General features: G+C 24.2%; 1 protein-coding gene across 1 annotated transcript in view; it reads left to right on the top strand.

Annotated features, from left to right (window-relative positions):
- Window positions 1–14238: 14238 nt before the first annotated feature.
- Window positions 14239–14760, top strand: part of LOC112595143 (potassium channel subfamily K member 1-like) — a 37070-nt gene continuing 36548 nt past the window's right edge. Inside the window, exon 1 of the mRNA XM_025340242.1 lies at window positions 14239–14499. Within this exon, the coding sequence (XP_025196027.1) occupies window positions 14328–14499 (172 nt within the window). The 5' untranslated portion in view covers window positions 14239–14327. The remainder of the gene's footprint in view (window positions 14500–14760) is intronic.

Here is a 14760-nt window from a genome sequence, read left to right as displayed (position 1 = left end):
GTCTTGGTTTTCATTATTATTTACTGTTCAAATACATTTGTATCTCCATTAGTCTATACGACGGTGGGACTTGAATCAAGTACAGCTGCTGTTGTTGATTGATCAACTGTTTGTTCAGCGTTTTGTGTAGCTTGATTCGCCGAAGGGAAATAGTTCTCTAAACACTAAACCCGACATTATCTATTCTAGTTTTCCATTCTACTACACAGATAGGTTTAGATAGATATGTAAAAGCCATTAATGCCTCTTGAAAAAATTATCTTGACGTTTGTGCAAACATAATAACAACTCATATTTATTCTGCGCTCATACCTTAGCCGAGAAGAATTGCCTTTGTTTTAAAATAATTAATTATATAAATATTAAACAAACGTCAGTGAAAATAAAATTAAAATAAGACCGAAAATATATTTGCATAATAAATAGTGTTATTAATTTATTTTTATCATAACAAATCATTTCTTTCCTTCATTCTATAATGACATAAAATAAAGAAAAAAGATGTATTTTGTTAACAATTTAAAATATGTTATGTTATAACGGTACTTCAGTAATGGAATACCTATTTAAAGATTTTAGTATTTAATACTTTTTTTAGTGAATAAATAATTCAATTCAAACACATTTTGTTCATGAATGTAGTTCATACTTTTGAAGACAAGTAATTTAATTTTACATTTTTTTCATATATTCAAATTATAAATTAAAAAAAAAATAAAAAAAACTATTAAATATTTAAAATATTTTCATTTTACTTAATACTTATTTCCTTTGAAGTCTTTAGTATGTTTCATTATGTGTTGACAAAGTTTATTACAATAAAGTTTCCATATTAAAGTTGTTTTTAACTCGTACAATGCTAAATATTACATATAATAAATATTAAATATTTAAATAGGTATGTTACAGTACATGGTATTATACATTAAAATAATGTTCTTTTTTAGTAAATAACAATAGTTGCCTAACTAACCAGTTATTATTATGATGAATTTTTTTTAGGATTTGATAATTGTTAATTTCTACACACGTAGGAAAATATTGTTATTTTAATGGTATTATAGTATCATGATAAAAGGGTTCTATTACTGGATAGATTCCAATATCTTAAAGTCAAATTGATATAATTTTTCATCATATTTACTTATTGTATTTATTTTTAATACATATTGTAGATTTATTTATTTTCAATATACAAAAAAAAAAGTATTATGATATATTTAAATCTATGAACACATTGTCAAAAAAAGTTATTCAATCCTAGAAGAGGCTTAACTAATTATTTTCAATATGAATTTTTCATTTCTCCTTTAACTCAAAATCTTAAATAGATTTAAATTATATTCAATCACAAAATATTGATGAACTCAAATTCATTTTAAATTACTAAGACTATTTTACAAAATTTGTCTCACATAGAGTTTTAACGAGTAAACGTGCCAAAAAAGTTGCACACAATTTGTTGGATGTCTATACGATTTTCGGGACATCCATCATTCTTTATTTTGACAATGGCCGAGAATTTGTTAATTTAATAATTAGTGAGTTGTATTCTAAGTGTCAGTCGTAAAATTGTATACCTCAAACCTCAACATAAGCAAAGTTAAAGATCTGAAGAAATAGCTAACTGAGACGTCGAAGATATGATAGCAACAGGGATGGAACAAAATAAATGTAAAAATGTGTATCATTCAAAAGAACTATATATTGTAATCAGATATTAATATTATGGTTTAATAATTTATATTAATAAATTAATTTTAATAACTAAAACTATTGGAAGGTCTTCTTATGAAGCAACGTTTATCTGCAAAGTAAGAGTTGAGGTAGCATCAATTGACATTCCAGTAAACAAATTTTGTAATTTAAGTACGGAAGAAGATATTGAAAATATAAGATTCTAAAGATATTTTTTTTCACATAATTCTGATAAAAATATATTATTTTTACACATAATTGTTAACAATTTTAAAATAAATCATTATATAATATTATTATTTTAGTTATTTCGTTGTAATTTGAAAAAAATATTATTCGTATTTCAACCATTTTAAATATGACATTTCATTTTAATTAAGAAAAGTCAAAAAATGGAAAGTCACAAATGCGAAATTAAAAGAAATAATTTTAATCAAATTTTTATAAATGCAAGTCGAAAGGGTGATGACACAACCAACAAAAACAAAAAAATATCAAGAGTTTGAAGATTGAACAACTGCTCATGTTTCTATAATTGACGTTAACAGAGTTCATGATCTCCACACAATTTATTAACAGTTCTTGCTTTTATAAATTATGTATGCAAAGTAAAATATAAAATATTATAAGGGTAACATTTTTAACGAACGACGAAGTACACATAGACATCTAATTTAATACATATTTAGGGCAAATTAATAAAAAACTGTGTATGTATCTGAGCAAAAGTGTGCATTCTTCAAAACAAAAAACAATAATAATTATAATAATAATAGTAATAATCATAAAAAAAAATTGTAGTTAACATTATTTTCTTTATCCCCAGTGGTCATCATGTCTTTTATAAATTACTTAGAAAAAAGCATTGCATGTAATTTTTAATTACCCAAAGAATAAATTAAATAAAAAAAAAATGTTAAACAACCTTCTTCTACATACATTTTTTACCCGTGACCTATTATCAATTAGAAAACAAAATTTTTAAAAAATTCTGGAGATTAATGATTTTCATATTTCTTTCAAAGTTTTGAGATTATTCTATAATCACCTTATATGTAAAAATTAAAATTAAAGTTTTTAAAGTTATTTAAGTGTACACCATGTATTTTAATGTCAACATTATTGTCATTATTGATAAAAAGACAAAAAAAAAATTAATCATACAAATAATACGTCTCGTTGAAACGTAACGGAGTGCTTAAAATGTATGTGAATGTATAACAGTTGGTAAACCTGCTAGATAAACCGTTTATAATATCGTTAATAACTTTATTTTAAATACTACATTATACTTATATAAAATTATACAGGAATAACATATACTTTACATATTTCAATAAAATTGTAATTTCGATTAAACACGATTTTTTACATTTCCTAGATAGGAAACTCTAGAAACCATGGAAAAAACTCGAGTTATCGATGATTTCGAGTTAAACAAGTAATTATAATAGTATTTTTTTAGTAATTATAAAAGATATTTAATATTATACGCATATTGATCATTAAAATACATAATTTTATAAAAATTTGAATTTCAAATACATTTACAATTTCTATGTATTTTTAATATGAGAACAATTTATGTGCAAAATTAAATTAAATTATAATCATTATTATAATTTAAATTATTTTAAATTTTCAAGAATTTTGACCCAGCAATTAATAGGTATTTTAACGTTATCTATAGAAATAATAAATTTAAAATGTTTATAAATAGTTAAAAAAAAAAGTTACAATGTTTAAAAAATCATATTAGTACCTATAATTATTCATTTTTGAAAAAAAAAATAATAAAAAATGAACCTTGTATTAAATTTTCAAGCATATTAATTATTCAGTGATAATTTTTTTTTTGGTATTTATAGAAAAATAAAAATAAAAATGTCTATAAGCACTTCAAAAATACTCAAAATATTTTTTAAATTATTCAATGTATAGGAAATGCTATTATAACGTTTTGTAAAATTCAAGTATTTAAGTTTATTTTTTTTTTTTTAAGTTATACCAAAAAATAGATTATTCGTACTTGAATTATAACAAAATAAATAAATTATAATACCGTTTAAAAATTCCAGTTTTTCTTTAATTTTTGTTACATTCTTTTCAATTATTTTGACCTTTCTAAAGTATAAAGTAGACCCAATTTTCTATTAGAAACCATCCTAGTTTTTTTAATATTGAAACAATTTTTTAACTACTTGTCGCGTATACATAAATAAACACATAATTTTAAAATCTAATTAATACATATTTTATTACTTTGTTCAGAATCTAAAGAGAAAATAAATAATTTTCTTATTAATTTGAACTTGTCTGTCAAATAATGTGATTGTGTAATTTATTGTATGAACACGTGAATGTATAAATATATACTATTATTCTATGAAATATATAAGGTTGATAATTAAAAGGTAAATATTAATTTTCTTTAAAAGTAATTATATTTTTTATTATGTTTTTTTCTTCATAGTTTAAAATTATTTTACATAACAATATATTTTTTTTTTTAATTTTGAGTACTTTTTGTTGTTATTATTTTCAAGTTCTTGTTTTAATTGTCTTGTCGTTAGTAATAATTCATAAGTATTTATATAGTTTATATCTATGTTTCTTAATTTTTTTTTACTCTTTTTAGGTTTTCAAAAATCAATGTTTAGATTTAAAATTTATATTCATGGACCTTAAAAATTTAAATAACACATGCTTTTAATTGCAGCCTTTTTACCATTTTATTATTACCAAGTGTTTTAATATCATTAATAGTAATAATATGGAGAAACATACAATATACGTTTTATATATTTCATATTATTAAATATATAATACAAAAACGTGATATTTTTCAAAATTGCTATTAGTTGTTTAAGCAGCAAAAAAAAGAAAAGAAAAATTGATTGATTAATTAATAAATTACTTCAACAGTCGTGAATCTACTGTTAACTGTTTTCTCCTCATATTTGTATTGTTATTTCGCACACGTCAGTTTTTTAAGTCGATTCAACTGCGCTGACGATGTTGGCTATTCGCCCAATATTCACATGATTGGAAGCCAACTCTATGAGTGTAAAAAAGTCTGTGTGTATTTAATATAATCGATATTTATATTACGATTAGATTTTTTTAAAGTAAATTTGAAATTAGCACTGCTAAATGATACGATTATTTTCTCTACTTGAATACAAGTTGTTTATCATAGTAGGGAATCTCAACATAAGAAATATTATTCATGGATTTAAACACCTAATCCAAAAATCATATCATGTTTTATATTAGCAAAAAATATTCTCAGAAACGTAAGAATTTATAATAATTTTAAAGGTTTACGTTTTAAATAAAATTGTATATAAAATTAAAAAAATATAATTTATAAAATAATTATAATAAGTATAATAAATAATAATACAATTAATTATAACAATATTCTACTTTCATTTAAATATGCACTATTCATGACGTATTGTATAAAAATAAAATTATTAATAAAATGCAATAACTTAAACAATTTAAAAATTCCATTGATGTTATTTGCTTGGTACTTTGTATGCGCATTTTGTTATCTTATATTCTAATCTGAGTCATATATGTTTTTTTAGCTGTTTCGCATATCCTAGAAACGACCATTTTGTCTTATTGATTTCTACTTTTTCATAAAATTTAATTTTATGAGATTTCAAATTGTTGAAAAAATGTGCGTGACCGATTTTATAGAAATATATCAGATATTTCATAATATAAAATAGCTCTTGCAAGATAAAAATATTATTTTGTTGGTATAATGTTTAAAATTTAATTTTGTGTACAATTTATAAAGTAATAAATATTAATATTGTAGCTTTTACTTTATGAATCTATACTTTACGTTAATTTTTTTTTTAATTGGATCTATTTTCCAAGGTAGATTAAAATGGCATGTTTACCTATAGATTCTGATCTTAAAATAAATATTATCTTAGACAGAAATAGGCACTATAATTGACGAATGATATTATTTGCTATTTTTTTAGTTCATAGATTATTTGGTAATAATTTTATATAATAGTATTTCTAATAAAATGTAGAAGTAATGGTTAATAAATTAACTAAATAGTAAACGATCTTTAGTTATTTCTTACCAATATCCTTTAGTAATAAATTAATCTAAAAATGAAAATTGCTTATTATATTTACCCATTATATTGGTCATACCATTAATTATAGAATAGTCTATTCTATAATCAATGGTCATACTGAATCTGATTAAATTTTCATTAATGCTAACGATAAATTGATTTAGGAATTAAAAATACCAATTTAAGAGAAATGCAACACTCAACTGCACTAACTTCGAGGAAAAAATATTTACTATCACTAATTTTCATTAATTATAAGAATTTCAACCACTAAAATCTAATTATTTCTGAATCTTTTTTTAACTCAATCACTATAAATTCTCCATAAAAAGGTAAATAATTTATATATATATATATACTATAATTTATAGCTATTGTAATACATGCAGAAGTTGGCAGTGTTGTCGTTGTCAGCAGGAAGATTTCTTATTTAATTAATCATCTCATAACACTTATTAGTATTAAATAATATAGACCTTATTAAAAATTAATAATGATTTTTAATTTCATTGAGCTTAACTTGGTTAGCGTGTTGGTGGATAGATGGCTGTGGTATCTATAAATTAGTATTAAAGCTCATTTAAAATTTGTTGACTTTAGGATAACAATCAAATTGATGTTATAGTTATAAAATATTGAAGTGTATTATAATTAATGTATAACATATACAAAAATATACACTGTTCATATATTTTGTCATTTTTTTCATAAAAAGCCTTGCCTTATTATTTCCAGTCTAGTGATATGAGTCGTTCATTTACAGAGGATTAAATATATATTAAATTTTTTGGTGCTATAGCCTGTATATTATGAGCCTAGAATAAGAGTTAAACAAGAATAGGGAAATAAAATAGGTAACATATACAATAGATGTTATCTTTTATCACTAAAGTTAAATTAAAAACTAACAAGAAACACATTCTGAAACATATTTAAAACTAACAGTTTTACATTTATACATTCGTCATTTTTACAATACTGTAAACTGTATTTTATTCATAATAATTAATAAATATACACCGCATTACGTATGAAAACGATTGTATTCATGCATCTGTAAAAAAATAATAAAATCACAATATGGACTCAAAATGTATGGGGAAATAGATATGTTTCAAAAAAGTTTAATTATTTACATTAAATTGGGTGATATTGGTATATTACTCAAACACGTATAATTAAACAGTTAAAACAATAAACAGGTTTTAAAATATTACATACAAGAGTATAGATAATATTACACGCAGTGTCATTGTAGTAATGTAAAAAGAATTAAATTTAAATTATACACTCACGACTGATATAATCTAACTATGCATTATTTTATTGTTCACGTATTTAATTTTCAAACTTAATTTAACACTAATGTAAAGTATAGCATGGAAGAGTTTGTGGAGCATTACAAATGTTATTAATGTAATCTCCTCTTTGCAACTTTAACGTTTTGTACAAGTTTGGTTATCGTTATCCATTTTTTATGATCTTAATAAATTAAATATATTCATAATTACGATAATGATCATAAGGATTTTTAGATTCTGAGCGGAGCGATGAATGCATTTATTTTATAATGGCTTTTGTTTTTATATTTTTATATCTTTCATCACTTTTTGGTGCAGTAAAAATGCTTAGATTTTCTACTTCAAGATTTGGTGTTTGGTAACGAATCGGATCTATTTGGTACTTTGGAGATCAAAAGTAAAAAATGCATTATATTTTTACTTTTCAAAACAACAGAAAAAAATAAATATAAAATCAAGAAAAAGCTGGAATTTTTACGCAAAATCATTATTTTATAAAATTTATTTATTTATTTATTTTTTGAGGGGATTGGGAAATAGGGTTACTTAAATATATTTCAATCTTTTCCAAAGTTTATATTAGCTTTTTTCATACGTGGCATATTATTTTTAGTTATTTTTTTTATGGACGTCAATACAATTTTTTAATTTTAATTTTAATTAAACAATTGATAATTTAATACAAAAATTCTCATAAATATTTGTCTAATTACCTATTATAAATTTACTAGAAAGTCATTTTCAACTATGATGAATGTTTGAATTTCAAATTCTTAAATTGGTACAATTAACCTGTAAAATAAGTATTACTTCTCAATAAATTTTTGATATTTTGTTGTAATTCGAAAACAAACAACCATAGATATATTTACTTTTCATCAAATAATTTTACCTATGAGATATAACTTTCTATACATCAAGGAAATTTTTTTTGAATATTTAACTCTTTCTTAAGTATCTAGTTCATAGAAATTTGAAGTTTGAAAATTAAAAATAAGGTTCTTTAAGTTTTTATTGTAGCTTTTTTTTAAATATTCAAAATAAAAATTTTCGATTTTTATTAATGAGCATCTGAAGTTCAAATTTTTCGTTAAACGAAATCTCTTCTGTTTTCTGTTTTCTCCTTGCGGGCGCTTATATTGTAATATATATTATTATTATATTTCAAATATACAACATTTTTAAATTTAGTGTTATAAAAATTAATTCAACCTACTGTATAACTGACAGTAAAATAAATTACTTTAATAGTAATTAAGCTATATGTATATATAACAACAATAATCTATTTTGGCTTATTAATAAATAAAAAATTTATACTTACAGATTTTTTAATATATTACAGTCCAGCTAGTTTGCCAACACAAAATTTAAAATAATAATTTAGGTACAATACACATTATAAAATAATAGAAATTCAAAAGTTTTTAACATTAAGAAAGTTGCACTGTATTTTGAAAATTGGAATGAAAAATTGTGAATTTAAAACTAATTTATTTTGGTATTTAACTGTGTTATATTTCAGGTACAAAAGATAAACTGTGTAAACCATATAGTGTGGACCTGGGTTGCTCCATCTCTGAAAATATTTTTATTTATTGAAGTCTTCAAATACAAGGTTTATAAGCTTATGATAACTTAAGGTTTCTATAAGATACAATTTTAATTAATGTTAAACGATGATTATGCCTGATTGGGTTGTTTTTGGTACTTTGTCATATTATGCTCGCTGTGAGATTATTTATCTTGTTGAAGTTGATTATTTTTATTTCTTGTCAGGGGTCAAATATTGCTACTAGTGAGCTAATATTGGATTCCGAATGAGCGATCGGTCGAGGTAGAATATTCTGAAAATATGTGTCTTATCGACAGTTGACACAGACACCTTTCGCATATTGGTTTCGGTTCCCTAGACATTAAAATAATATTTTATATTATAAATTTAACATAATATAATTTATTTATAAGATAATAAAAAATATAAAAATATTTAATAATTTACATTATATTTATAGACTTTTTACTCTGATTTACATAACAATAAATATATATGGTAGTTTTTTCTCAATTTTTTACATAGTTGGTTTTTTGAAACTCCACCAAATATGTTGTTCGGTCAATTAAGAAGTAGACAAATTGAGATTAGGCGAATAGAGTATGAATTGACGGAATTTTTAATGGGAATAAGACAAAAGCATTAACAAGACGTATCTTTCTACTTTTAGAGGTGAAGATTGTAATATTTTTTATGCTCCAATAGGCGTTTGGACAAAAAGAAAAAAGAAAAAAAAAGATTTTAAAACCAATACAATCATTGCTTTTCTCAGAATTTAAATGTGTATTTTAAATTTAATTTTAAGCTTTTTCAGTGAAAAAGTTTAAAAGCTTTTTTTGTCAAAATATTTTAATTTGCTTTGTTTTAAGATGAAATTGAATATAATTATTTTTAGCTACCTATTAATAAGCTTAATTTCTAAATAAAGTGATCGTGAGTTTCAGGTTCATCGAAGCTAATTTAATGTTGTTTACGAGGAACGTATTTTACTTGGTTTATAGAGTACTAATAAGAGAATAAAGTCTATGAAATGATAATAATTCAATAAGAATGTTATACCTACCACTTTATATGAAAACTCTATAAAATGTATTATTGGTTTTCCTAAATATATTTATTGCTTAAAAAGTTAGTTAAAAGTAGGTATATGATTATATTTTGAAAAAAAGATCGTATTTAATTATAAAATAATAAAACAACAATACAATATTTTATTATTTTTATTACGCTTGGTTAAAAAATTAAGCTTGTTAAAGTTCAAAAATTTGGATTGGCGAGTCTTTAGTTCATTGTCAAATTTATGTGTTAGGAATAATGTGAGTAAAAACATTTATTATAAATATTTAATCTCATATTTTTACGAAAAATATGAATGCTAGGAAAAAATAATCAATTATTTCACCGTTTTGATTTTTTCAAAAGAAAAGAAAAGAATTTTTCTTCGATATTATTTAAGTGTATTATTTTAAAAATGTATGCTAGATGACCATGAAATTTAATTTTACCAAAAAATAAAGTTATAGATGACATTGTTATTAATACAAATTTTTTTATGTATTGTACCTATGAAATTATCTACTTATCAATTTTTATTTTTTATTCATATTTGGAAGTCTAGACATAGATTTATATTATATATACAATATATATATATATATTTATTTAAATTAACATCGTTGTTTTAGAAATTATGACAAGTAATTAATTAATAAATATTTATTCTTCAAGGAATCTTGCATATTTGTCATCAAAATTGAATATATTATTAGTAGACGTGTTATGCAAAATGTTCTTAATGAATTTTGTCAAATTAAGTTACACAATAATAACTATTATCTTAAGACGTATTAGTTTATATAAACTGAACTTTCTACTAAATTTGACCCAAATAATGTTTCATTCTGCCTATTTTTTAAAACAGAACATTTTAAAATTTAATATTTTATTAGATTATTTGTTAATTATTCATACAACAGATTTATAAGACAAACAAGAGTTTAAGGAAAATTCGTTAGTAAATTGATTCTATTATTTTTCAGTATTATATATTCATTATGCATATTAATTCTGATGAGTTTATGTATATTAATTTAAGCAGCTATATTTATTTATAAATAAATATAAATGAAACAGGATTTAGTATACATTTCTTCTTAAATAAAAATGTTATATTTTCATGTTTTATATTTATATTTATATTATTCTTATAAAATTGTAAAATATATAAAACACTTTAAATATATGCTTAACATATATATACTAATAAATTCATAAATTTGCTATAGTCTTGTCTATACGACGATTACCTACATAGTTCATTTTTAAGGAAGGTATAATAATCAGTACCTATTAAATTAAATAATTGTCTAAAATTAAATTTTATAGATGTCATATGGTGTGTATATTAATATGGTTTTTATTGAATATAGTATTGTAATTATTATAAATATTTAATAAACAATGTATAATTAATTAATATATATATAACTATAATTGTCTTAAAACATTATCAATTATATTAATAGATTATTGTGTATAGTAGTATATACAAATTTCTTTTAAAGCGCACTACTTGTTTATTATATAAGTACATGAAAAATTAAAAAAAAACTTCCACTGTTTAAGTCGAGTATTATCAACACAATACGATACATCTTACTTTTTTATAGTTACATTTTTATAAAAATTATATTATCTTAAAAAGAATGTCAGCTTTTTTATTTTAGCTTTAAATTAACGAATCAAACATTGGATGATGGTGAAGAATGAAAATTCTAAACGACATAATGATCATGAATTCAACAACAACAATAGCAGTAGATTAAAGTTGAATAAAATATTAAAAGCAAAGGTTTAAGTCAACATTGTATTTGTTGTTAACATCAAAAAGATAAAATATCATGTCATCGCATAAATTATTTTGTATTATTGCAAGAAGAGTAGTCTAAAAACAAGTTATTTGCCAAGAGAAAACTAAAAAGTAGTAAGTAGTAGCTTGTAAAACGCTGGTTTTTGATTGTGTTCTATGATTATTGTGATTAAATCTTTTTAGAACAAAAAAAAAAAAAAAAACAGGTTCTACTAAGTTTTAAGCAAGTATGAAATAATTTATTAAAGTTTTTATAAGAGTTAGTAGTTATCAGGTCAGGGGTTACAGTGATTACCTAACCAACGCAGGGCTTTTATACCTATTATATCTAATATATGATTACTTTAAAACGAATTATAAAATAAATACTTGATTTTTGAAACTAGTTGTGTACATATTGTATGATTATCATACTTATTATTTGTATTATAAATCAAATGCTTAAATACAACATTACGCAATAATTAGAAGTTTGGTAAAAATAATTGGTAATTTAAAAGTTATACATTGAAAGTAATGAGTATATATATATATAATATATATAGATAAAATAAACTTTTGGTAACATTAAAAAAAGTATAAGATTAACCCTGTACTTGGATAATTATACTGTTTTGACAATCCGACAAAAAATAAATTGGTAAAATGCTCACAAGATGGAAATATTTTTGTCTATTAATAGAAATTAGATAGTAATATTATAATTAAGTTGATTGTTGATTTTTGTTTATTTTAGTAAATGTATACAGAAATTTAAATCAGTCTTCAAAAAATTATTATTACTATTGCATGCCACAGAAAAACCAAATTTAGGTTAAATGTTTTGTGTAAGTACTATGGACAATTTAATACACTGTAATAACCTATTATTAAAAAATTTTAAAAAGTGTTGAAGTATATCTTAAATGATAATCTTTTATGATTGACTCAAATTGAAATATTATTATGATTATTATGATTATTAATTATTATTTTTTGATTATTTGACAAATACTAGATTGTGTCTGCACTCTGCAGGGATGTGAAATTATAATAAATCAAAAGTGGAAATCGATTCAGTTTAAATTACTGTACATCGAAGCCTCAATAAGTCACGATGGACGAAGTGTACGAATAAATTGATCGTAACTAATACGTTTTTTGTTCGGAAATAAAAAAAAAGGAATACTTAAAAAGGAAACGATGACGACGAATAACGGTATATTTGGTTAATATATATTTTCTCTTTCGATCTTTTGCATGCGAAAGACACGACAGAAAAACGTGCCTTAACAATTTTGTCCCCATGTCTACGTCTACGTCTTCATCCGAGTAAAGACAGCTATTAATGCGAGTTTATTGAGTTTTCACCACTCGGCTGTCGTCATTTTTCACATGTATCATATTTATAAATTGCAATATGTAGAATAAGTACGTATTCAGAGTTCAAAAAATTCGGTGGGTCCCCGTATTGTTGTAGGTATTGCTTGTATGCATTTATGCGTAACCAGACAGATAAAAGTTACATATATACATGTCTGGATCAAGACCTATGGTGTTCGTATGCTATAAAAAATTTAGTGCTTCTACTTTACTAACGTTTTGTGAAATTTTTTTCGTTATATTGAATTTCTATTTATAAATTTATTGAACATACTTTTTAAATTTTTCAATTAATATGCAAAAAAATCCATCATTATTTGATTTAAATAATAATATTTTAAATTTATTTAACATAATATATGGACGCAAAGTAAAACAATTAAAATTAAATTAAATTTAATGAGGTTTGTTTTATTGAAAATTGTTTTTCTCACTTTGGTTTGACTGATGTAAACAATTTTAATTAAATGACTGTATGAAAAATGCATAATTTTTGGTACGTATATAATCTTTTAGCCGTAGTTCTATACAAAATATCATATTATGCACCTTAGTGCCTATAAATCAAAGGCCAGTCGTGGTTTTGTAGGCTGTAGTCACCTATACTCTGTTATAATATAATTTGATCACAGATACAGCTAACTAGACCTTATATTTTGAGATTGCAAAAATGATATAAAGTGTATGATACAAATTACTTTATTTCATTAATATTAACAATATTTTTAAAAATTACTTGAAAAAAGGTAAATTACAAGTTATATTAAGGCAGTATTTTTATATTTATTATTAATATATTCAGTCTTTAATTGATTTCTTAAATTTTTTTAATATTTAATGGCGATAAGTTTGAAATGAACCGTTTTTGTGTCCTGCTAGTCTTCTGATAAAGCAACAACAATAGGATAAAAGTATAGACACGTATCTATGGCTACTGTTATTTACAAACTGCCAATCCGTAGATGTATTATATAAATACGTTGCGTGCAATACCTATAATATATATCCGCATATAAAGATGCCCTTAGGAAGGTTCTATAATTTCGTTGGCGCCATCGGACGTTGGATTGGCTGCGAGGCGTTACTTTTGGCGAATGGCGGTGGGGCTATAAATAGTTGGTATGTATATATATATACATACCCGCGAGGAGCGAGAGAGGGATGTGGGATGAGTGGTGTATCGGGGTGGATAGGGGTGTAAGGGCGAGGGTGTCTCGGGCGAGTAGGGTATATACTATTATTATTATTATTATTATTATTATTACACACCAAAGGGATGCCGCCGCCGGCGTCCTCGGGGCGCGACGCTGCGCCGCCCGGCAGTCAGTCACCGGCCGACCGTGTTGCGATGACGAGACCGCCGCGTCAGCGGAGCGCGCCACGCGACGCCCGGCATTAGCGCGGATCGCCGCACGCGTCGCGCGGTCGCCATGTGGTCGCCGGCCACCATACGCCTGTTGGTGTTCATCGGCTTTTACGTGTCGTTCTTGGCAGTCGGAGCATTTGTGTTCTCTGCCATCGAGGCGCCGGAGGAAGCAGCCCGAGTCAGGGAGCTCAAGGACCTCCGGCAAGAGTTTCTCGACGGGCACACGTGTGTCAGAGGTATAATACATCTCGCAGCACTACCTATATGCACATACATATTGCATTTTTGTTTTGTTTTTAATCGAGAACAGTACAATATTTTTACGACAAGCGCAAAAAATGATGTTTGCAAGGTTCATATGGAACAGCGATAAATTACTATAATTAGCCAATATGTTTATTGACTAAGGACTTTTAGGACATCTATTGACGGGACTTCACGACGTGCAGTAGTAGAAGTCAATCAATCGGTTGTCCACGACATCGAGTTTGTCTTAG

Source organism: Melanaphis sacchari, unplaced genomic scaffold (genome assembly GCF_002803265.2).
Source record: "Melanaphis sacchari strain LSU unplaced genomic scaffold, SCAv2.0 Contig0_pilon_pilon, whole genome shotgun sequence".
In the NCBI taxonomy this organism is placed as follows: Eukaryota; Metazoa; Arthropoda; class Insecta; order Hemiptera; family Aphididae; genus Melanaphis; species Melanaphis sacchari.
Note: the sequence above shows the minus strand (reverse complement) of the source record. Positions and strands in the feature narration are given on the sequence as shown.